The following is a 20,770-nucleotide window of genomic DNA, read 5'->3' on the forward strand; positions in this document are numbered from 1 at the left end:
GAGGACATTGAGACTCAGATTTTAAGTCACTGGTCCAGGACAACATGGTTAGTCAGTACCTGAGGCAGGATTTGAACCAAGGCCTTCCTGGCTTTTAGTCTGGTATCATTCCCCAGCTCTGGAGTAGGGGAGAGCTCTGTGCTAAATACAATTGGTTCTGGTTGTGCTCTGTGGTTTGGATTATCCTTGTCTTACCCCAGATTTGGAGTGTAGATACACCTGGTCCAATCCCAGCTCTAGAGGGTAGACCAGTGATGGTGAATCTATGGCAAGGTGCCAAAGATGGCACGCAAAGTGCTTTCTGTGGGCATGTGGCCACCTGCCACCACCTTCTCCTGAGTTCTAGATAGCCAGAGGGACTCAGGTGAAGCTTTCCCTCCTCCTCTCCACATGCCTGATGACATTATTTTCTTCTGCTCCTCTGCTCAGCAGCCAATAAAAGTGCACAGTGAGGTAAGGTGGGTGGCTCACAAGCAGCAGAGCTGGAGGGGAGCAGAGTACTCAGGCCACTCCCCTCCCCCTCTCTACACTCACTGAGGACATACCTCACTTCACCCACCCCTCTACCTAGCAGCCCAATGGGAGCACTTCCTCCCTTCCCTGTGTGGGGTGAGGGGGGGCATGGCACACCCAGTACTGGGTGGGGTGGGTGGGGCATGGCATAAGGTCTCTGGGGGAGGGCATTGCACTTGGTTTGGAGTGGGGGTGGGTCACTGTCACTGATGTAGACTAGCCCAGATTTCCTTGGTCTGGTTTTTTCCCCCCTGTGGTATATACATACTTCATCCTGTCCTAAGCCTGGTTCATAGGTGCTCCCTGCCCTGCTCATGCCCTGGCATTTACAAAACAAGGGACCCACATGATTTCATTAAGCACTGAGGTGTACAGAGCTCTGCGAGACCCTCGGGGATGAAGGAGTCTAAATGGAGCCCAATCCATGGCCCCGTGGAGCCTGCAATCTCATTGAGAGAAAAGGCACAGGCACAGATATCTATAATTCACAATTACATGATAAGTACATTTGGGAATGCAGACAAAAATGCTTATGTGAAGGCTGTCTGAGGACTGTTACAGATGATTTGATGGGGGAGGTGGTGCTTGATTTGAACTGACAGAAGCCTGGGAGTACAAGGGGATCTTTGAAGGGGATACTTTTTTTGGTTTGTTTGGAGTATGGATGGATGGGGTAGAAAAGAGAGGGTTGCTCCAGCTTATGAAAGGCCTTGAATGCCAGACACAGAGACTGGAACTTTATTCTGCTGGCAATGGGGCTTCCTGAATCTGTGCAAAACAATGCTGGATTTTGCAACAAGGGATTAGAGGACAGAAGAAAAATAAAGACATTGCAGTGGTTGGGGCAAGGGTGGGTGGGAGGAGTGCTGAGTTTAGGGGCTCCTTAATCTTGGCCCAGTTTGGGATATGGATATAGCAAAGCCTCCTGCATCTCTGTGGTAGCCCCAGTCTGGCAGCAGGGTGAGGGGGTTATGGGAGCTAATCCTGAACTCAGCTCCTTGTTTCCTATGGCCACAGGTAAGTCATTGGACCTCTCCAGGCCTCAGTTCCCTCATCTGTAAAATAAGAGGAATGAACTTCCACCTCTGATACATGGTTTTCTCTTTCTCTTCTGCAGGGACTTGGTCCTCTTCAGGCCCTAGTGGCTGCACTTCAGACCCTTGCACCCACGGGGGCATCTGCCAGGACACTAGTAGTGGTGGCTTCCTGTGTGTCTGTCCCACAGAGCCCGTGGCCTATGTGGGGACCATCTGTGAGAAGCTCTATGATGCCTGCTCAGAGCAGGTCTGCCCTGAGAATCAGACGTGCCATGCCACCCCAGGGGCTTTGAACCACACCTGCCATTGTCCCCCTGGATTTGGGGGGCCCAACTGCACCTCTATAGACTGTGGGGAGAATGGCTGTCTCTGGAGTTGTACCGACCAGCCGTGCCACCATGGGGGCACCTGCCTTGCAACAGGGGCCAGTTTTGCTTGCCTCTGCCCTCCAGGATGGGCTGGGCCCCTGTGTGAGGAAGATGTAGATGAGTGTATGTCGGAGCCCTGCCAGAATGGGGCTCTCTGTGTGGATGGTCCAGGCGGCTTCCTGTGCTACTGTGTGCCAGGCTTCCAGGGCCCACGCTGTGAGCTCGACATCGATGAATGTGCATCCAGGCCCTGCAAGCATGGGGCATCCTGTATCAATCGTGTGGATGGCTACCAGTGCCTGTGTTCCCCTGGCTACACAGGTGAGGCCTGGAAGGTCCCTGGGACTCAGACCAGTGGGAGGGACCTATCCCGGGTCAAGAGAAAAGTGATCCACCCCAGGGACAAGGGAAAGAGACCTACCCCGGAAAATTTCAGGAGAAGGACCTGAATGGAATGTCTTCAGAGGAAGGATTTCAGCAGACTCCAGGGAAAGGGAGGTCTGGGGGGTCTTCACAGTTCCCTTGTCCTATCTCTGTCTAATGAGACTTTTACAGAAGATGAAGGTCTCTCTCTCCCTCCCCCTCTCCCCCCCCCCCTCACTGTGGAGAAGGGTCCAGGCATTTGCCTGGGTCTGTTTGTTATAGGCCCAGGGCCTTGTGTCTGTTGAGGAATAAGAGAAATGCTTGTGGGTGTGCCTTGGAGCATATATTCCTATACAAGTATATGTCTGTGTATGGTTGTATGGTGAGAGATGGAGCCTGCTCCTTCTTGCCTGGGTGACTCAGTGGGTCTTGGTCTCAGTGGTTGTGTCCTTTCTCCTCCTCCTCTTCTTCCCTTCTCTCTTTTCCCTTTTTTCCTCCTCCCTTCAATTCCCCTCCCCAGGCAGGGCAATAAGGCCTGGAATTCAGGACAGCTCCCTCTCCTAGCACCGGCAGGCACCGGAGTCTGAGGAGCTGGGGGCTGGCCAGGATGTGCCCCGGGAGGAATTTGGGGTCACCAGGTGGGAGGAGCACTGGGTAACTCCTCTGAGTCATCAGTTCTGGAAGCCTGGCGGGATGGGGGTGGGGGCTGAGCAGAACCTTTCCAGGGTGGGGGTGGGAGTGGGGGGAGGGATGTGAGGTAGTCCTGTGGATGTGTGGCTGTGTTTGGATGGAGTCTGGGATAATGGAATGAGCAGGAAATCCAGAGTCCAAAGACCTGGGCTCCCTTCCCTGTTCAACCATTTGTTAGCTATGTGATTTCAGTTGAGTGAATCCCCTTTTCTGGGCTTGAATCCCCCCTATAAATTGAGGGGGCTAATTGTAAGGGCCTTTCCAGTTCTGAATCTCAAGAGCTTTAGTTCAGTTCTCCTCTCAGACCCTCAGCCTCCTCTTAGGCAGAAAGGAGATGTTACAACTACCAGCCTCACAAGGTCATGAAGAAAATACTCTGTAAATTCTAACTGGCTCTGTGTGTGTGCCTTGTCTCGAAGGGGTTCTCTAGCCTGTCCTCATGTTCCTCATACTTGGGTCCCACATCACCTAGGCTGAGGCCATCTGGGACCTTGAAATTGCAAAGGGTAGGGTTTGGGGGCTTAGAGATCAGGGAGAGCACCCCCAGTCTCTGGGTCAGCACTGAGTCTGAGTCTTTAGGGAGCCACACTGAGCTAAAGGAATCCAATGGACAATTTCTCTCTGTCTCTCTGTCTCTGTTTCTGTCTCTGTCTCTGTCTCTGTCTCTGTCTCTGTCTCTGTCTCTCTCCCTTTCCCCTCTCTTTGTCTCTCTGTCTCTCCTCTGCCTCTGTCTCTGTCTCCTCTCTCTCTGTCTCTTTTCTCTGTTTTTTTTTTCCTGTGTCTCCTCTCTCTCTCTTTGTCTCTGTCTCTCCCCTCTCTGTATCTCTCCCTCTCTTTTCTTTCTGTTTCTCTCTCCTCTGTCTCCTCCCTCTCTGTCTTTCTATATCCTCTCTCTCTCTCTCTGCCTCTCCCTCTCTTCTCTCTCTGTTTCTCCTCTTTCTCTCTTTCCTCTTTCTCCTCCCTCTCTCTTTGTCTCTCTGCCTCTCCCCTCTTTCTCTCTCTGACTCTCTTGATTTTCCTGTACTGGTCCTTGCCTCAACTCCTCTGTCTCAGGACTGAACTGCGAGACAGAAATAGATGAATGCGTGTCAGTCCCCTGCCAGAATGGGGGTTCCTGCCTGGATGGTGTCGGCTTCTACCAATGCCTTTGTTCCCCCGGCTACACTGGACATAACTGCCAAGTGGACATCGATGAGTGTGAGAGCCAGCCCTGTGCCCATGGAGGCATATGCCACAACTTCATTGATAGGTGAGTGCCCTGGGGGTATAGGACCCTTCTGGGCCTGGTGGGGGATACTGAGGCAGGAAAAGGGGTCTCAGCCCTTCAGAAGCTCCACATCTGTGACCTTGCTATGTAGAAACTCTCAGGGGGAAGGAGAGGGCCAGCTTCTGCCTTCAAAAGGTCCATGGCCTGGGCCTGACTGAGGAAGGCAGGAGTTCAGTTCTCTAGTCATATTAAACACTACTACAGTATATGAGGCCCATACAAAACTGAACTAAGAGCCATTTCCCGCCCTTCCAGGTTTTTGGCCTAGGATTGGAGAGGTGACGTATACATAAGAAGCTTTTTGGGGCAAAGACTAGAGTAGAGAGTCCAAGACTGCAGGGAACTCCCAGTGAAGAAATTCTCTTTATCACTGATGACCATCACCTGTGCTATAGCCTCCAGGGCTAGAGAATTGGTTGGCCACTAAAAAGTCAAGTGACTCATCCAGGGTCAGTCAGTGTGGTCAGAGGCAGGACTCAAACCAAGGCCTCCCTCACCCCAAGTCCAGCTCATTTATCCATCCAATCTTATAATTTTCAAAGTGAAATTACAAAACAAACACAAATAACAGCATAAATTGCATAGGACAGCCTGATAGAGGAGACCTACACTCTTGGATTGTGTGGGTTCAAGCCCTGGCCTTGGTGCTAACCCACTCCATCATTCCTGGCCTCATTTTCCTCCTCTATGAAAAGGAGGTTGATTAGATAAATCATTTCTAAAGCTTCTTCCAGCTTCTAATTCACAGAAATTGGATTCTGTGATTCTGCTAGTAACTTGCTGCATGACATGAAGCAAGCTGCTTCCCCTCTCTGGTCTGAGTTTTCCCCTCTGCCAAATCAAGGGATTGGACTAGTTCCCCATTCAGCTCCTGTGGAATTGGACCTGGGATGGTATTGTGGAATGTCAGAGTCCTTGTCAGCCTCTTGAGATCTATGACTCTTGGGTGCTGGATCTGTCCCAGGTTCCAGTGTAACTGCAGTGGGACTGGCTTCGAGGGTGCTCTCTGTGAGGTGGAAGTGCTGGAGTGCCTGTCCAACCCGTGCCAACACAATGCCACCTGTCTGGATGGGCTGAGCAACTATACTTGTGTCTGCCTGCCAGGTACGTGTGTGGGCGTGCGTGCTGGTGGGTGCATGTTTATGCCAATCCCCCTCCGACCCTGCCCCCCTCAGCACCTCCTGTTCTGGCCCCATCAGCTCTCTCAGGATTCTCTGGCATGATTCTTATTCCCCAAACTCAGCAGACACCCGTATTCAAATAGTACTGTTCCTACCTGTGGGACTTGGAGCAAGCCGTTTCTGCCTGGGTCTTGGTTTTTACAATAAACGGTCCCCATATTTCTGGTCTGGGTTTCCATCAACAACACGCATCCGTGGGTAGAGCCCACGTACACGTTTGCATGTAGAAGGGAGCTTTTGGTTGTGGATATATCTGTGACCTTTGTGCATGTGTTTATGAAAGCCCGTGAGGGTAGGGGCGTGTATATACCTCTGTGGTGTTTCCCAGGTTACCATGGGGAGCACTGCGAGATGGACGAGGATGAGTGCAAGGGGGCCCCCTGCCTCCACGGGGGCCTTTGTCTCCAGCGATCCAATCAGTCACTCTACGGGGGAGCCCAACCTGTGTTTCCTGGGACCTTCAGCTACAGCTCGGCGGCCGGCTTTACGTGCCAGTGTCTGCCCGGCTTCACAGGTGAGAGGGACGTGGGGAGCTCCCCTCCCAGTTCTCTCCAGCTACGTCTGACCCTGTTCTTGGGAGCATCTGGCTGAGGCTTTAAGAGCTAGGATGTCAGGAAGGAGGATGTCAGTGCTGCAAAAAGGCTTGTAGTGGGCATTGGGCGGCTAGACTGAAGTTTGAGCTTGGAAAGCCTGTTGGGTGACTGCTTTTGGCGGCCCCCTCTGAGCCTCTGGGCCTTCGGGAGGCATTGAGACAGATTGTGTGTGGCACAATGGGAAAAGCATTGATTTTGGAAGCGGAGAACAGAGGTGCAAATCCAGTTTGCATCAGTTCATGTAAGCCTTTCCATGCTTTTCTATTGTCTTCATTCATGTTGTTTCTGATCGATATTCATTAGCTGTGTTGACTTTGAATACCTTTCAGTGCCTTGATTTCCTCATATGTAAAATGAAGGGGTTGGACTAGAGACTTTATGGGATCCCCTTCTCTGATCCTTGGCCTCTCAGCCCTGGTACCCAGATATCAAGGGGACCTCATAGGCACTGTGGAAGGGAGCTGTTTCATTCTCCTCTGTCTGATTAAAGACTCTTGACTGTTCTGCTCACAGGGGACAACTGCTCTGTCGACGTGAATGAGTGTGAGTCTGAACCCTGCCTGAATGGAGGGACCTGTGAGGACCTTCCCAACAGCTTCCAGTGCCACTGCCTGGCAGGGTACACAGGTGCCTGATGGGGGGATGGGAGGAGGGGATGGGGTATGGGTGCCCTCTGCCCGAGTGGGGGTCATTGGTCCCTGGGTCCTCTTGTCTCACCCTGTCTTCTCTGGGGAGGGAAGTGTGCAGTTCAGGAAGCCAGTCCCACTTTGCTCCTTGTAGTTTTCTTTGGCAATGGGGAAGTTCCTGTACTGCCTTCTGTGTAACTGGGCATTCATTAACTCAGTCAGTTATTTTTTTATTTCCTCCATTACTTAGTCATTTATTTGGCTTGCTCATTTACTTGATTCATTTATTTCCCCATGTGTAAATCTGAGTGCACTATATGAGTTTTTATGATGATGAATAACCACTGACTTATTTCTTCCATCATGCACTCATTCACTCACTCATTTATTTATTCCATTCATTCACTGGATCCATTTTCCACTCATTAATTCGTATCCTCCCTCCCTCTCTGACCATTTCCCAAGCATCCTCACTATGCCTTGTGCAGAGACCAAGAGAACACCTAGTGCCAGGTTTGGGAGCTCTTAAAGCCTAGTAAAGGCATTTGGAGTCATGGAACTGGGTTCAAATCCTAGCACAAGACCTTTGGCCACAGACCAGCCAAAATTCCTCCTGGAACTAGGCTACAGGTCCTCAGGGCTTGGTGATGGAACTGTGGAAGCGAGGGGAGGCTTCACAGAGGAAAGGGGCCTTGAAGGATGGAGAGGATTTGAGCAGCCAAAGAGGGCATTCTAGATCCAGGAAAGAGTCCAAAAATATAGAAGCAGTGAGGGCATTTGTGCATAGGATGGCAAAGAGCCATGATGAGCTGGACCTGTGTGGCTCTGTGTGTCAGAGAGGATGCACATATTCACACACACTCACACAAACTAACACTAGTTTAATGACCCTGGGGAAGTCACAAAACCTCCCTGGGCTCACTTTGCTCATCTTTGACATGGGAATAATAACCTTTGAACAACCTCCTTCAGAGTCATTGGATAGAACATGTGTTAACCTTAATGAAGCAGAGAAATGGGAGTTCTTCTGATTGTTATTGTGGCCCTCAGCTCTGTGCATACTTGTCCACATCCTCAAGCTACACACACCGGTGAATGAACACTCCTACCCATTCCTCTGGAATGTCCTCTTCGATACTCCCTCTCCCAACATCCCTGGTACAAATTCCTCCCTCTGAACCCAGCCTCCCCCCCTGTCCTGGCACAGGCCCTGGACTGAATTCTTCCAATCGGCAATTACGTAGTCAGAGAGCTCAGACAGAAGCAAGGCCTTTCTTCCAGCCTCTGGCATTCCAGGACCCTGATGCCTTCCTAATCTGCCTCAGGAGGTAGTGAGCTCACTGTCAATGGAGGTATTTATTCAGAGACTGGATGATTGTGTACTAACAGAGGGAAGAAAGGAGGCAGAATGAAGTAGGGGAAAAGATGTAGGAACTGGAATCAGAAGACTTGAGTTCATATCCCAGATTTGCTAATTATGAGCTGATTGTACACAGAATGACAGAGCTGGAATATGAACTTGGGAAAATGCAGTTATCAAAAATATTTTTTTAAGTTCATGGATCCCAGGTTGATAATATACGTTGTCATTTTGCTTCCCTGGCCCTCTGTTTCCTCCTTTATAAAGTGACAGAGTTGGATGAGATTAAAGGTTCTGGGGTTTGTGAACTTGCTTTAAAAAAATATTTTGATACCTATATTTCAATATAATTGGTTTCTTTTGTAATCCTGGGTACTTTATTTGATGCACTTTAAAGAGTTTCTTCTGAAAAGGGATCATTATGGTTTCACCAGTGTCTAAGGGGTACAAGACACACAAAAAGTGAAGAAACTCTGGACTAGAGGATCTTGCTTGTTCCTTGTGGCTTTAACTTCTATGATCCTGTGATATTTGTTCCAGGATTAGACATGCCCAAGAGGGAGGCCATGAGGAGTCAGGGCAGGGGAAGAATGGGGTCTAGGGCAGAGAATCTGAGATGAGAAGGACCTCAGTGGGGATTGAATCAAGACACGTCTGAGTAAAAATCCCTTGGATAACATCTCTGACAAATGCTCATCTAGCCTCTGTTTAAAGACCTTTAGTGACAGGGAACTCATTAGTACTTGATTTAATTTTTGCATGGTTCTCCTTGATAGGGAATTTTTCCTTACACTGAGCTGAAATCTGACTCTGCCTTCCTTCACCCACTGTTTCTGGTTCTGCTCTCTGGAGCTAAGCAGAGCCATTCTTATCCCCCTTCCACAGAACAGCCCTTCAGATCCTTGAAGACCGTGATTACCTGTCCCCCCTTACCCTATGTCCACCAAGTCCTCTCTTCTCCAGGCCAAAGATCCTTCATCCAATTCTCAAATGGCTTGGTCCCTAGTTTTCTTAGGATCCTGGTTACCCTCCTCTGGTGTGTTCCAATTATTTTGCTATTTCCACATGCCAGTTGGATATAACCATTATGTGTATATGTACCCATATATTTTGTTTCTGGTTCTATTTCATTAGTCCCTCCAGTTTGTATTAGTTCATACAAGTCTTCTAATGCTTCTCTATATTCTTTATTACACATTGTTTCTTATGGCACAATAATATTCCATTTCATTCTTGGACACCTGTTTTGTTTCCATTTCTTTGCTATTAAAAATGGTGAATCAAGTATTTTGGGATATGTAGGACCTTCCTCCCTCCGTCCCTCCCTTCCTTCCTCCCTCCCTTCCTTCCTCCCTCCCTTCCTTCCTCCCTCCCTTCCTTCCTCCCTCCCTTCCTTCCTCCCTCCCTCCCTCCCTTCCTCCCTCCCTTCCTCTTTTCTTTCTTTCTTTCTTTCTTTCTTTCTTTCTTTCTTTCTTTCTTTCTTTCTTTCTTTCTTTCTTTCTTTCTTTCTTTCTTTCTTTCTTTCTTTCTTTCTTTCTTTCTTTCTTTCTTTCTTTCTTTCTTTCTTTCTTTCTTTCTTTCTTTCTTTCTTTCTTTCTTTCTTTCTTTCTTTCTTTCTTTCTTTCTTTCTTTCTTTCTTTCTTTCTTTCTTTCTTTCTTTCTTTCTTTCTTTCTTTCTTTCTTTCTTTCTTTCTTTCTTATCTCTGGAGGTGCTAGGAATGTTTCCTGTATCTCCTGTAAGGCAATGGGGAAAGCAGGGAGCACTTTGAAAGGTGGGACTTTCTGAAGTAAGAGGATGAGAGAGTAATGGGGTTGGGAATCTAATGAGATTAAGAGAACCCATTCTGGGAGCTGTGTGCCACCTACTTTCTCCACTTATCCCCAGTTCCCTACAAAGTCTTGGCAGACATAGGCAGGGACTCTTTTTCTTTCTCTCCCCCTTTCCCCTCCTCCTCCCATATCAGGGATTGGTGACTGTGGATCCCAGGAAGTCTTTGATTTATGAAGAAGTCTTGTGGTGGGGATGTGGAGATATTCCACCCCTAGGCTCACCTATGATAGACCTGGCTTCTGACTGAGGCTACAGGGCATGAGACTGAGGCCAGAGGAGCCTGGGTTCTGATCCCAGCATTGCCACTTACTACTGTGTGAGCTTAGACAAGGCACAGCTCTCCTTGGTACCTTATTTTCCTCATCTCAGGAGATCTGGGTTCTTGTCTGTCCCTCCCCATCACTAATTAATAGTGTGACTTTTGATGTCTTTTTAATGACTAGTTAACATCTCTGGATCTTAGTTTATTCATCAGTAAAATAAAGAGGTTGGATGAGATGGTTAATTAGAAGACTTTCAGCTCAAAAACCGATGACTCCTGCCTCTGTGAATTATTAGTTGCATGATCCTGAAAAAGTCCTGTCTTCTTTCTGAGTGTCCATCTCTTTCTCTTTAAAATGGAGATCATAGATTTAGAGTTGGCCTGTATTTCAGAGGCCATCTAGTCTAATCCCATTTTACAGATGAGGAAACTAAGGCCCAGAGAGGGAAGTTACACAAGCAATAATTCCCTAGTAATAGTCATGTTTTCTACCTTCCAAGATTTTTGTGAAGACAGTCATTTGGAAATCTTAACTTTTCATGGAAATACAAATAGTTTTATTGGTCCCCCCTTAATATGGATGGGGTACAGGGGTTTGGCTGTCCATTCCTACCCTAGATGGGATAGTAAAAGGATCTATAGTTGCTTTTAAATATTCTCCACTGCCCCTTGCATTAGTCCCTCCCCAGCCTGGGTTGGGCAGATGTCATGTGGAGGAGGGAAGGAGGGAAGACCTAAGCCTAACATTCTCCTGGCTATCAGTGCTGATGGTAGCCAGATGGAGTGTGGGTGTGGGTGCGCTAAGGGGCAGAGATGGGCGGGTCAAGGGGAGCAGGATTAGCCTTCACTCCAGTTCAGCTCTTGGCAAGCAGCTGCTCTGGCTTTCAGCTGCCTTGACCTGGCTGGACCCACAGCCCAATGCCCTCCCCAGGCATTCACCTCATCTTCCTGGCCCCCATGTCTGCAAAGGGGGTGAGATGACACCCTCACTCCCAGGGGCTGTCCTGGGGGGCCTATTGCTCCTGACAGGTATGAGTGGGATTGACCCAGGGCAGGTAGGGGGTGAGAGGGTGCTGAGCTTTGCCTGTGGAACCTAGATTGAGGATGGGGGAGGGAAGATCAGCTCAGTGGGGAAGGAAGGGTCCCTGGCCATTCTGGGATACCGTATCATGGAAAGAGGGATTGGGATTCTTATATTTGGCCTCCATGGGCAGAGAGCCAGGAGTGGTGGAATATGAGATAAAGAGGGAAGGGGAGAAAAGGAGGAGATTTTAGTTCTATGCAAGAGTCAGAACTGATCTGCCTGAGGGATACGGGGTTCCCCATCATTGAAGTCTTCGAGCAGAGAGTGGATGAACATTGTTGGGAGATGACAGAGGGGAGCTGAGAGGAGAAAGGCTGGCATAGGGGGAAGCATGTTTGACCTGAAGTCACAAAACTGGGGTTCAGACTCCAGCCTTGCTACTAACTGGTTGTCTAACCTTGGGCACACAACTCTGACTCTCATTTTGCTCCTCCATAAAATGGAAACCCTCCTTCTTCTACTGCTTCCTTCCCAGGGCTGTTAAGAGGGAAGGGCTCTGTGAGCTCGAGAGTGATAGAGAAAACAAAGGTAATTTCAGTTACTATCTATATGACTTTGGGAAGGTCATTTCCCTTCAGATTCCTCATATGTAAAATGAAGGATTGGACTAGATGATCTCTGAGTTCTCCAGCTCTGGAAGCACCCATTCCTATGACCTGCATTCACGTTTGGACTGGATGTGATGCTGTTTGAGGTGCCTTCCAACACTGAGATTCTGAATTCTTCAAATTCCTCATCCCTGAAGCTGCCTGAATATGGGCAGAGCCATGGTGCTTTGGGACAGAAGGCTAGTGAGAGTTGAGGAGTGCAGAATCCTATCCCCCACCCTGCCCCAGCCACTTACTGAGGACTCTAGGCCACTGGAGAGTGGGAAACACCACTCAGGGTTCTTGACGTTGGATGTCCGGAGGTAGGGCAGGAGGGTTTTTAATGACAGCTTGGACTAGGGACCCAATAGATGTGTCCTATTTATCTCTAGAGGGCAAAACAAGTGGGGTTGGAGATTTGGGTTTAAATTTAACCTCTGCCACTTACTACCATGCTTTGGACAAATTATTTCTCTCTGGGCACCAGTTTTTCTTTCTATAAAGTAGGTGGGAGAGACAGGGCTCTACCCAAACTCTTTCCTAGCAGGGAATATCTTATACATTTCTTCGTATCCTTAGTGCTTGGAATGGTACCTGGCATATAGTAGACATGTTTACTGACTGCCTGAATTTCTCTACTATCCTTTTTGATTCTACAAACAGGGATAGGGATAAGAATAGACCTGTGTTCCATTGGCATAGATGGAGTGAGGAAGCTCTCTCTGCCAAGGGCATGTTGGTAACTTATTGCCTTAGAGAGCTATATAGAACATTGAAAGATTAAGTGACTTGCCCAGGGTCACACAGCCTCTATGTTTCAGAGATGGAACTGGAACCTGGGCCCTTCTGGTTATCCACTCTGCCATGACACATCATCCAAAACATTTTAGACTAAGTTCCAAGGAGGCAGATTTTCCTGATATGTATCAGTGAGAAGCAACATGGCACCATGGAAAAAAGAACTAGCCTTGGAGTCAGGAAGACCTCTGTTCAAGTTTGACCTCTCATTTAGCCTCCTGGTGTCCCTAGGCAACCCTCTGTACCTTGAAGTTATTGGGGAGATACTGATCTACCTTAGTTAGGGAAGCTCCTCACTGGCTGTTGTCTATGCCGATGAAAATGCAGGTCCAGTGGAAAAAAGGAATGACTTCCTCATAATTAGTGCTGTTTGGCACTCCCTTGGGGGGTAATGAACTCCCTCTCAGAATGGTGCTGGGATAAAAGAATTTAACTACAGGTGAGGAGGACCTTGCCTTGAATTTAGCTCTGTAATTAACCTCTCTAATTCTCAGTTTTCTAATCTGCAAAATGGGGATAATACTATCTGGATTTCTTACCTCATCAAGCTGTGAAGAAGGTGTTTTGTAAACTTTAAAATATTATAGGAGTGAGGGTTATTTCTATTATTAGAGAGATCTATTTAAATGTTAACGCACAAAGACAATCGTCATCCTCAGTTACCGAGAGACTACTACTATAACTATAACTCTAGAAATAGAGCAAGTCTATTGGGTTCTCAGCCCAAACTACCATTGAAATAGATTGTTTTTTAAAATTGACTTTAAATTAAAAACAAAATATTTTTATTCTATTATTCAAACAGACAGTATCTGTCCACGCGGTGCTGTGGAGTATAAGATAAAATGTGAGAATAGAAATATTTGTTTGTTTTTTTAAATTACCTCCAGTACCTATTATTGAGGAGATGTTTAATAAATATTAAGTTAAGCTGATTACTCTACTCTATGGAAGGTTAGACTAGATGACTGCAAAGACTGGGCTCTCCCAATGGGGGCATTCTAGGGTTCCATGTCTGTGGGCTGACATCCCCACTCTCTCTATAGGTCTATCGTGCATGGTCAATGTTGATGATTGTGCATCAGAGCCCTGTTTCCATGGTGCGTCCTGCGAGGATGGCGTGAATGACTATATGTGCCACTGCCCCCCAGCCTGGGGTGGGAAAGACTGCTCTGTCCTGCTTACTGGATGTGAAGGTCACGCTTGCCAACATGGAGCCCAGTGCATTCCCATCTACAAGGCGGGGGCCCATAGCTATACCTGTCATTGCCTGCCAGGCTTTCATGGGCCCAGGTGTGCCCAATCTACTACCTTTTCCCTGGCAATTGGTGGCTCTTTGCTTGTGGCACTGCCTGCGGGTGATGGGCATGGACAGCCAGCCGTGTCACTGAGGTTTCGAACTACACTGCCGGATGGCCTTCTGTTCTCCCGAGGAGACACTGTGGAAAGCCTCACCCTGATGCTGTCTCAGGGCACCCTGTGGACCATCCTAAGGAGTCAGGGCACCGAGCTCCCCTTGAACCTCAATACCCCATCCTTGAGTGATGGGCACTGGCACCGGGCTGAAGTGGTCCTCCTGCAGTCGGCCCTGGAGCTGAGACTATGGCATGAGGCTTGTGAGAATGGGCCCTGCCTGAAGAGCCACCCCCTGGTAGGAGAAGTAGCCCTAGATTCCCCGGCCTTCCTGACTGTCCATGTGGGGGGTGGGGCTGGGACCAGTCCAAGCTTTGTGGGCTGCCTGGAGGACGTGCGTGTGGATGGGCATATGCTGGTACCTCAGGATCTTGCTGATGGCCGGCCTGGGGTCTGGCTGGGCTGTGAGCATACTGACTGGTGTAGCTCAGGGCCTTGTGACCATGGAGGATCCTGCCTTGACCTCTGGACAACGTTCCACTGTGACTGCCCTAGACCTTATGAGGGGCCCACGTGTTCTCAGGGTGAGTGCTGAAGCTGGCCGGGGCCAGGGCCCAGGGAGGGGCTTAGAAGCAGTGGAGGAGATTCAGAAGCCCCCTGTCTATGGGAATGAGAGAGCCCCAACCCTTGGGGAATACTGGGGATTAGGGGCTCCTTGAGTCTAGAGGCCACATCTCACTTCAGAGAGAGAATCTCCAAGGCCAGGGGCCATGGTCCTTCCCCACCGCCTCATTCGAGATGTTAGTGTAGCCCTAGGGTGAGGCTAGGGCCTCCTCTCTCCAGCCTGGGCCTTCTTGAGAAGTAGGGCAGTGTCTCCTTATACGCCAAAGGTGTAGACTGTGTCTCTATCAAACCCAAGGCTGGACTCCATTGCCCCTTGGGTGGCCTCTCCAACTTGCTGAGGTTTCCTGTGCTATCTCCCCTTTCTTCCCAGAGCCACTGGCATGGACCTTCGGCCTGGGGGGTTCCCACAGCATGGCCTCCTTCCTGCTCAGAGATGCACCAGGCCCCAACCTCACCTTATCTTTTGTTCTGCGAACTCGTGAGGCTTCGGGCTTCCTGCTGCAGATGACCAATGGCTCACTGGCCACCTACACAGTGTTCTTGGCCAGAGGGGAGATCCATGTGGAGACAACTTCTGCTTCAGTGGTCACCTATCCCGGACGCGTGGATGATGGACACAGGCACCTTGTGACCCTCAGCTTAGGGTCTGGACAGCTTCAAGGGACGCCTCTGGGCCCCAGCTACGAGGTTCATGTGGGCGGTCTGACCCTTCCAGCCTGGGCTGAGCCTTGGGGTGGCAATTTTAAAGGTTGCCTTCAGGATATCCGTCTTAATAGCCTCCGCCTGGACTTCCTCCCTCTCCTTCACCCAGGAAACTGGACTGGTTCTGGGGAAGTGTATGAAGGGCAGGCCAGCAACCTTACTTTGGGCTGTGTCTCAGAAGATACCTGCAGGGTGAGTAAGGAAGGTGGTGTGTGTGTGTGTGTGTGTGTGTGTGTGTGTGTGTGTATGTGTGTGAGTGTGTGTGTGAGTGTGTGTGAGTGTGTGTGTGAGTGTGTGTGTGAGTGTGTGTGAGTGTGTGTGAGTGTGTGTGTGTGAGTGTGTGTGTGTGTGTGTATACACCTATATACATTCTGGGGAGAATGAATTATTTACTGGGGGTTCTTTGACTTTGGTACATAGAACATCAGAGCTGGAAGTGAGCTTAGGATTTAGAACATGGAACATCAAATGTCAGAGCTAAAAGGGACTTGAGGCCAAAGAATGCTAGAACAAAGAGCATGGAATACCAGAGTTAGAAGGGCCTGAGGCCATAGAATAGCAGAACCTGAGGCCATAGAACGTTAGAACATAGAACCCAGAATATCAGAGCTAGAAGGACCCGAGACCATAAAATGCTGGTACCAAGCATAGCACATCAGAGGTAGAAGGACCTGAGGCTATAAAATGTTAGAACAAAGAACCAAGGATGTCAGATCTGAATACAGGATGTTAGAATTGGAACGGATCATAGAGACTAGCAGTCTATTTCCTTATTCTTACAGATGAGGAAAACGAGGCCAGTGAGGTGGCCATTTGCTCAGAGTTTAGGATAATGAATTTAGACTGCCCTCCCTCATTAGGATGCTCCTCAGCCTGGGGTGGCTTGGTAAAAAGGTATGGGCATGTCCTCAGACACTCATCGCCTAAGAAAGGCAGACTAACCCAGGAAGGCTAGAGACCAAGCAGACCACGGCATGGACTCCCTCCTGCTCTTCTCAACTTCTTGGGGTTCCATGGAGGGAGTCAGCCCAATCTTCTGCCATCTCCCTGTGGGGAGAGGCTATTTTTACTGATTCCACCCCATGGAGGAAACTTCCCCCCTTGCCATGAGTGATCCCTTCATCTTCTTTCTGCTGGACTCTAAAGCATCCCTGAGCCAAAAGGATCTCAGAGGACATATGGTCAGGGGATGAAATAGAAAGAATGTTGGCTTTGGAGTACGGATACCTGGGTTTGGCTCTTGGACCTATTTCTAGCTTGTTTGACCCTGGGCAAGCCATTTAACTTTATTGAGCTATAGTTTTTTCATCTGTCAAATGGACATAATACTTTCATTACCTACCTCAAAAGATTGCCATGTGGACAGGTGGTGAATTTTAGGGGACTAGAATTGTAAGTTACTATTGTCTAACCTTTCCTGGGCAGGAAGCCCCAGCAACAACTTCTCTGACAAGATCCAAGTTTGTCTAAAGTTAGCGTCTAATTCCAGCATCAAGTTTGTAAACAGATCTTTCCTGTACCCCCAGAGACCTCCTGTCTGGGGAGATATCCCCATATAGCCGATTTCTGCTCCTCACTTCCTTCCCAGGGCCCAAGACAGAAAGGAGGTTGTTGATGAGGGATCATTGGTCCCTCCTAGACCTTGTAACCAATGTATTACCTGTAGGCTTTTGGCAACTCCCTTCCTCTCTCTGGGCCCCCATGTCCTCCTCTATACAATGGGGCTACAAACACTTGCATGTCTTCCAAGAATGGGTTTATTGGGAGGAAAAGGTTTTATACCCTTAGGACTCTGCAGAAATGGGAGCTGATGCCCTTCTTGTTTTGCAGCTTGAACCCTGTCACAATGGAGGGACATGTACTGTGACCTGGAACGACTTCATCTGCAGCTGCCCCGATAATTTTACGGGGCCCACGTGTGCCGAGCGCCTATGGTGTCAGGACCAGCCCTGCCCCCCTCCTACCACCTGTGTTGAGGTCCCTGATGGTTACGTCTGTGAGTAGAAGCACCCGACTGCCCCTTCCTTTCACCTCTAGGAAAATCCTCAGCTCTACACTTGATTCATCCATTCATTCATTCCAACAAGCACATATAAAGCCCTACTATGTAAAGAACTCTGTGTTCAACACTGGGGCTGTGGGGGGGAAACACAGAGGAGAAAATGATTTCTAACCTTATGGAGCTCAAAGTCTAATGGGGGAACAACATAAACACAGCACATAATATTTGATATTCTATCAACTGAGCATTTGCTAAGTACCTGCTATGTATCTGCAGTGTGCTAAACCCTGGGAATTCAAAGACAAAAAAAAGGAAAAGAAGAGTCTTTGCCCTCAAGGAGTTTTCATTCTATTGGGTGAGATAATACACACTCCAAATGAGATAACAGGTATTTAAGGTGCTTTGGAAATCTCAAAACACTCTAAAATGCGATTATTATTAATATTCTTATTCAGAATACCAACTAGATACAAGGTGGTTTGGCAGAAGGCAATAGTAGCTGAGGGCGTTAGGAAAAGCTTCTAGAAGGTGCCTCCAGAGTTGCATCTTGAAGGAAACAGGATCGCTAAGAGACGGAGAAGAGAAAGCACTGATTGTCTTCCAGGGAAGGGGAACAGCCAGTGCAAGGGCAGAGTCGGGTGAGACGCATGTGTCATGTATGAGGAGCCGGCAGCATGGAGAGAAGCTTGGCCGGGCCACAGTGTGGGAAGGGGAGGCATGGCTAAGAAGGCTAGAAAGGGAGGCTGGGGCCAGGCTGTGAAGGCTTAAAAGTCAAAGAGGGGAGTTAATAGTTGATCCAAGAGGCAATGGGATATGGGATAAATGTGTCAGAGAGGAGATTCAAAAGGCTGTGAGGAGTCAGGTTAACCTCTGGGGGCTGAGAAAGGCTTCCTGGAAGAAGCGGTGTTTAAGCTGAATTCTGAATTATAGCTAGGAACTAAGGCGGTAAAGAGGAGACGAGGAAAGCCTTCTAGGTATGGGGAACAACATAAGTGAAGGCAGGGAGGATGAGAACACGACATGCATCTGAGGGAAGTCAGTAAAGACTCAAGCATCTACCTCGTGCCAGGCCCCAAGCTAAGTGCTGAGATACAAAGAAAGACGAAAGACGGTCCCTGCTCTCGAGGGGCACAGTGTGACTAGAGTGCTGTCTAGAAAATAATCCTGTGAATGAACACTGGCAAGGCATGGTGGTACCAGACTGTAGAGGGCCTGAAATGCCAGGCTGAGGAATTTGGAACTCCCTCGTCCCCCCACTTTCTTTGGCCAGGACAGCCTGGACTCCTCGTGCCCTGGGGGTAGCTCCATGTAGCATGGCCCCTAGGAATGTCCTGGGCCTCAGTGTGCCTTCTTCTCCCCAGGAACGGCCTGTGCCCCATGTCTTCTAAGGAAGTTCATACTGATTAGGGAGATGCTGGGGTCGTGGATGCCCCTGGGGATCATTTGGGTACCACAGTCCCAAGGATGATTCCTTGAGTACCCTCGGCCAGGCACGCTCCGGGCTCCCAGTGATTGTCCTGACCCCGAGTCCCTTGGGCACAAGAGGTCCCCCTGGGTCCTGATGGGTGAAATATCACTCCAGGTATCCTTCAGGTCAGCCTGGGTTCCAAATCCCTTAGGGATCCCCCAGGTCTCTCTTTCCCCACTAAGGGATTGTCTGGGCCCCACATTCTCTATGGATTCCCCACCCCTTAATCCTGAGTTGCCCCAGCTGGATGTGTCCCTTGGCCCTGGGAGAACAAGTAGGGAGTGGATCTTAGCTCTGGCCCCCAGGCCGAGCCTCACTCACAGAGGTCTGTGCCTGTCCCCTAGGTTTGGCCAATGCTACGTTCCAAGATCAGCCACCTGCTGTATTCACCAGCTACAACCTGTCAGCCAAAGTGGGGTTCTCGAGCCTCTCCTTGGCTTTCCGTACCCGGGACCCCGAGGCTGTCCTGCTGCAGGCTGCTGGAGAGGGGGCCTCCCTGGGGGTGGCCATCCACAACAACACCTTATCTGTGTCCATTCGGAGTGGGAACAGCATCGAGGGGGCCACCTTCAGAGGCGTGGGACCCGTGTCTGATGGGGCCTGGCACTGGCTCACCCTGACCATGGAGGAGCCTGAAGCTTCTGTTTCTCGCTGGTTGCTGCAGCTGGATGGGGCCCAGAACACTACCCTTTGGGGCCAGGCGGGGAGCCTGGACTTCCTCCGCCACCGAGTACCGGTTGTTTTGGCAGAAAACTTCACCGGTTGCCTAGGCCGTGTGAGTATCGGCGGCCTCGACCTACCCTTTGTCCGCCTCACGAAGCCTCTACCCCAACCGGAGCAGTTCCTTCTGGACAGTGGAGGTGACATTGATCTGGGTTGTCGTGGGGGCCCCGTGTGTTCCGTGGAACCCTGTCTCCATGGGGGCACCTGCCAGGACCTCTTCAATGCCTTTAGCTGCTCCTGCGGGGATGGCTGGGAAGGCCCTCGCTGCGAGGTGGATGTGGATGAGTGCAGCTCTGCTCCTTGTGTCCACGGCCACTGTGGGAACCTGCCAGGCGGCTACCAGTGCCACTGCACCCCCGGCTACACGGGGAGGGACTGCGAGACCAACGTGGATGACTGCATCCAGCATGCCTGCCTGCATGGTGCCACCTGTGTGGACGGGACCTTGGGTTACTCCTGTCAGTGCCCGCATGACTTCAGTGGTCCCCAATGCCAGTACGTACCTGGGCTGGGAGGCTCAGGATATGGTACTCTGGCCAGAATGTGAGGCTTGGAGTCTAGAGATCTCAGCCACCACTTTGCTTCTGATTCTCTTGTTTTCTAGAAAGTGTGGCCTTGGGCCAGTGGCTGTAGTACTCTAGACTGTTTCCTTCTCTGGAAGCAAGGGGATCCCTAAGGCCCCTTCCCACTCACATATTCATTCTGTGTTTCTAGGACCCCTTTCAGCTCGAACATCTTGTCTTCTCGCTTCTAATAGTCTATGTTCTAGGATTCTTACAACGATGACATTCTGTCCTCTATATTCTAACATTCTATGCCCTAAGGTTCTTTACAACTATTATGTTCTATGAATTCCCTTATAACATTCTATGTTCTAGGATCCCTCTCTAGATCCAATATCCTAACATTCTACATTCAAGGATCCCTTCCAGTTCTGACATTCTGTGTTTTCTTTTAATACTCTGTGCTCTAAGATCCTTTGCAATGATGATATTCTATGTTCTAAGATCTCTTCCAATGTGAACATCCTGCGTTCTCTCTTCTAATAGTCTATGTTCTAGGATTTCGCACAACCATGACATTCTATCTTCTATATTCTAACATTCTAGGTTCTAGAATCTCTTCCACATCTAATATCATATCTTCTATATTTTAACATTCTAGGGTCTAGAATCCTTTGCAACTACGACATTCTATCATTTCTAACATTTTATGCTCTAGAATCCCTTCCATTTCCAATATCCTGTGTTCTCTCTTCTAACATTAGACATTCTCAGGTCACTTACAACTATGACATTCTATTTTTTATTACCTGACATTCTGTGTTCTAGGATTCCT

At 49.2% G+C, this 20,770-nt stretch overlaps 1 protein-coding gene across 1 annotated transcript in view; it reads left to right on the forward strand.

The window, feature by feature from the left end:
• The window catches only part of CRB2 (crumbs cell polarity complex component 2), a 47,628-nt gene that overhangs the window by 16,606 nt on the left and 10,252 nt on the right, over window positions 1-20,770 (forward strand). The window contains exons 2-10 of the mRNA XM_007474628.3: window positions 1,631-2,239; window positions 4,025-4,220; window positions 5,203-5,342; window positions 5,748-5,933; window positions 6,526-6,639; window positions 13,607-14,497; window positions 14,908-15,431; window positions 17,070-17,235; window positions 19,054-19,927. Of these exons, the coding sequence (XP_007474690.2) occupies window positions 1,631-2,239; window positions 4,025-4,220; window positions 5,203-5,342; window positions 5,748-5,933; window positions 6,526-6,639; window positions 13,607-14,497; window positions 14,908-15,431; window positions 17,070-17,235; window positions 19,054-19,927 (3,700 nt within the window). The remainder of the gene's footprint in view (window positions 1-1,630; window positions 2,240-4,024; window positions 4,221-5,202; window positions 5,343-5,747; window positions 5,934-6,525; window positions 6,640-13,606; window positions 14,498-14,907; window positions 15,432-17,069; window positions 17,236-19,053; window positions 19,928-20,770) is intronic.

This window comes from Monodelphis domestica, chromosome 1 (assembly GCF_027887165.1).
Source record: "Monodelphis domestica isolate mMonDom1 chromosome 1, mMonDom1.pri, whole genome shotgun sequence".
NCBI classification, from domain to species: domain Eukaryota; kingdom Metazoa; phylum Chordata; class Mammalia; order Didelphimorphia; family Didelphidae; genus Monodelphis; species Monodelphis domestica.